At 50.4% G+C, this 3,836-nt stretch overlaps 1 protein-coding gene across 1 annotated transcript; it reads right to left on the reverse strand.

Moving 5' to 3' along the window:
* Window positions 1-1,641: 1,641 nt before the first annotated feature.
* LOC121138627 (H-2 class I histocompatibility antigen, alpha chain-like) lies at window positions 1,642-3,132 on the reverse strand. The gene is made up of 4 exons (XM_040741292.1): window positions 2,853-3,132; window positions 2,609-2,725; window positions 2,404-2,436; window positions 1,642-2,060 (listed from the first exon to the last, which is right to left on the reverse strand). Exons 1-4 carry the CDS (start codon window positions 2,992-2,994, stop codon window positions 2,056-2,058), a joined length of 297 nt encoding a protein of 98 aa, XP_040597226.1. The 5' UTR covers window positions 2,995-3,132; the 3' UTR covers window positions 1,642-2,055.
* Window positions 3,133-3,836: the final 704 nt, after the last annotated feature.

The following is a 3,836-nucleotide window of genomic DNA, read 5'->3' on the forward strand; positions in this document are numbered from 1 at the left end:
CTCCAGCATTATTCCAGTGCTCATGATTGCTTTGACTGTCCAGGGTATTTATGCTTTTGCTTGACTTCTCTGCCTATATCCGTGAGAACAGCACTGAATTCTGATTGGTGGCTTTAGATCTGTAGGTTGCTTTTAGTATGAAGACCATTTCTAACATTAATTATTCTAACCCATGAACAGAGCAGATCTTCTCACCTTTCAGTGTCTTCCTCAACTGTTTTCTTCAGTGTTTTGTAGTTGTCATCTTGGAATTTCCATGTTGGCTTATTTCAAGCTTTTTTGGTTTTGGGGTGTCGTGATGGAACTTTTCCCCCTTGAGTTATTTCTCAGTGTGGCTTTCTTGTAAACAAGGTAGCTACTGATGCCTGCATGATGATTTTGTGACCTGTCACTTTGCTCAAGGTGGTCATCAGCTGTGGAGTTTTCTGAAGGAGACTTGGGGTATTTTCTATACAGACTCGTGTCACCTGCGGGTACAGATGACTTGACTCCTTCCTCCCTACTTGTGCATCCCGTTATCTCCTTCCTTTTCCTGATTGATAAACACAAATGTAAAGTAGACTCAGCCTGTAAATCCTGGAGTCACCACTGGGGACAGCATAGGATTACCAGAGCCAGGGAGGGAGAGGGGACCTTGGGCAGAACACAGATTCAACAGGACAGATCTGAGATGACACCTCTCTGCCATCCTACAACTCTGGTTAAATTCTAAATGATGGGAAAGTAGAGAGAACCTCCAGGGAGGGGCCTGGAAGGAGGCAGGAGCTCAGGAGACAGAAGTTCATATTCTTAGGTCACAGTCTCCTGAGTGCAGGGGCCTAGAAGAGTCCAAATGGGAAAGGAAGGAAAAACACGTTTGAATGCTGTCACTCAGGGAGCACAAGGGATAAGGAGGCAGACTCCACTCACACAACAAGAGCAGGCTTAGTCCTCCACACAAACTAAAAAAATAACAATAGACAGTGAATAGGTGGTAAAGAGCTACAGCCAGGTCAGAGCACAGCGTGATCTGTCCCAGCTGCCCTGGCTGCTCACACTCCTGGGGACAGGACAGGACTCTGGCCATCCCTGTGATCACAGATCTCATCAAGTGGTTCTAAGTGATGAGGAGAACAGAGCCAGGAGGTGACAGAGCTGAGGAGTGACCATGTCACAGCCAACAGTTGTGGAGAGCTGCGCCACATCATCAGATTGCTTATGCATTCTGGTGAGCCTATGGCTTGCACACACGTGGCTGCTCAGGGTTGGCTGGCCTCAGTTATTTAGGGAGCAGGAGGGGTTTCTCCCGTGGCTGCCTCCACGTTGTTTCAAGGTTCCTGAATAAACCGCTTGTGAGAAGGATTCCTGAGTCGCGTCTTCCTTGCTGGTCGAGGTGGTCATGACAATTGGTGTATGCATTCTGGTGAGCCTATGGCTTGACCCCGGCGGGATGGGAGCAGGCCAAATAAGGAGTTGTTTATTACCGAGCCTTCGGGATGGTGGAATGCGGAAGCCGGCGCCATCTTTGAGGCAAGGTGTGGCACAGCTCTCCACAAACAGTGGACTGAGATCAACCTGGACACAGCCCTGTTCACACTCAGCTCCCACGACATCACCTGTCCCACCAGATGCACACAGCACAATGAGCACAGAGTCTGGGAATTTCTCCATGCTGCCATTTATTTCCTCCTCAAACTCTCAGTATCTCAATAATTTATTTAACAGCCAATCAACCTGTCAGATCAAGGATGTGAACAATCAAGTTCAAACTGAGATCTCTGTTTTCAGTGGGGAAAGTCAGGAGTTGCAGCTCAGGCCAGCATGGAGGTGACAGGATGGAGATGTCCCCTCCTGTCTGCTGGAACAGGAGGGTTGGCCATGGAAGGGAACACAGGCAGTGCAGGGACAGGGTCCTGGTGTGCAGGGCTGGGCTGGGCTCCCAGTTCTTCACATTGAGTCCATAAGATCACAGGGAACATCAGACACTGTTGGTGAGGGTGCACTGAGGGGCCCTGGATGTCCCAGGAGAGGCCTGAACACACTGTCTGTCACTCCATCTATGCCTGGCAGCTGTCTTCAAGCTACAACAAGAGTCATGAACAATCACTGTGAAGACAACATCCCAACAACACACCACTCACTCACAGGCGATTCTGGGAGTCCCTGAAACCCAGTCATGTCCACTTTGCCCTCCCACACCCCATATCAGGTCCCAGAGTGTCACCTTGACAGTCTGGGAGAGACATGTCAGAGCTCTGGGAACTGTCCCTGCCTTGGATAAAAAATATAACATTTTTTGTAGGAATGTAAAAGCAGCCCAACCAGAACATTTTGCTGGAGGAACTATTATGGATTTCCAGAGGCCCCCACAAATGACAGTTTGACTCCACAGGCTTCAGGGACAATCCTGCTCCCCACACTTACCTGGAGCTGGAGCATAGTTCCCTCCTTTTCCACCTGTGAGAAGAAAAGCTGTGAGAGACCAGGGAGGAGCCCAACCCTAGGAAGTTTCCAGAACCTACAGAAGTCCCAGGTTAGAGACAGTAGCTGTGGGGGTGTGGATGTTTCCATGAGCAGAGCACACTTCTAAAAGGGGATGGGAGGGAATTCAGACCCCGCCCTTTCCTACCTGCTTTTCCCTTCCTCTTCCTCACAACAGCCACCACAGCTCCAATGATGATCACAGCTCCAAGGAGAACCAGAACAGCAATGACTGCCATGATGGGGACAGTGGACTGAGGAGGCTCTGGGAAGGGAAGGACAGAGAGGGAAGGTGAGGGTCATGACCCCAGCTCTCAGCCCTGACCCTGCTCAGGCTCTGCAGAAGGCTCCATCTTTCCCTGACCCCAGCTCTGCACCCACTCCCTCCTTACCCCATCTCAGGGTGAGGGGCTCAGGCAGACCCTCATGCTCCACATGGCATGTGTATCTCTGCTCCTCTCCAATAGGCACCTCCACAGCTGCCCACTTCTGGAAGGTTCCATCCCCTGCAGGTCTGGTCTCCACCATCTCCATGTCCTGGGTCAGTTCCTCCTCATCCTTCTTCCAGGTCAGGGTGATGTCAGCAGGGTAGAATCCCAGGGCCCAGCACCTCAGGGTGACCTTACCTTCAGGTCTGGGGTAATGGGTCACATGTGTCTTTGGAGGGTCTGAGGAAAAGAGTTGGAAAGTTGAGGTGTTTTGCAGGGGACTCCAGCAGGGTTCCTGTGACGTTCCTGGGATGGTTTAGCAATGGATTAAGGGAGGAGTGAAAAATCCCCTCTAGCTTAAACATAGGGATCTGGATAATCTCATCTTTGGGAAATTCTAGATATGGGTGAGAGAGCCCAGGGTCACAGAACTCTGGTGTCACATCAGGAAGAAGGGACTTCTGCTCCTGACTGGTGGGTGGGGCTGATGGATTCAGCATCACTGAATTCAGACCCCAGAGACCTCAGGTGTGGGCAGAGAACTGGGCCTGAGCAAGGCTGTGGCCCACACAGCACTGCAGACTGAAGGTGAACTGTCTTGGTCATTTCAGGGACCTTCTCTCCTTCCCTCCTGAGACACACTCTGAACTGTCCTGACAGAAGGCTGAGCCCCGAGATACAGCCAGTCTCTCATAAAGGGTCAGGAGACACTATAGAATTTCCCACCTCCCATATTTAGAGGTAGGAAGACAGGTGGCTATTATGTCCAAAGGAGAGACACACAGCGTTTCCCCTAAAGCCAGGAAGGAGACAAGGGTGCACACTCTCCACCTTCATATTTAAGACAATGATGATTTTATATAAGCTGTCAGAAGTAGACAGAAGATTGGCATAAAAGGGATCAAAGTAGGACAGGAAGAAGTCACACTGTTCCTATTTCCAGAAAAC

Source organism: Mesocricetus auratus, unplaced genomic scaffold (genome assembly GCF_017639785.1).
Source record: "Mesocricetus auratus isolate SY011 unplaced genomic scaffold, BCM_Maur_2.0 contig_11597_pilon_obj, whole genome shotgun sequence".
NCBI classification, from domain to species: domain Eukaryota; kingdom Metazoa; phylum Chordata; class Mammalia; order Rodentia; family Cricetidae; genus Mesocricetus; species Mesocricetus auratus.

What these genes read in the sequence shown, in the direction of transcription:
- LOC121138627 (XM_040741292.1), bottom strand. Translation starts at nt 2,994, where the DNA reads ATGGAGATGGTGGAGACCAGACCTGCAGGGGATGGAACCTTCCAGAAG. An exon ending in GCCCCTCACCCTGAGATGGG is followed by an intron (nt 2,726 to 2,852) that starts GTAAGGAGGGAG and finishes TTCCCTTCCCAG; the next exon opens with AGCCTCCTCAGTCCACTGTC. An exon ending in GAAGAGGAAGGGAAAAGCAG is followed by an intron (nt 2,437 to 2,608) that starts GTAGGAAAGGGC and finishes TTCTTCTCACAG; the next exon opens with GTGGAAAAGGAGGGAACTAT.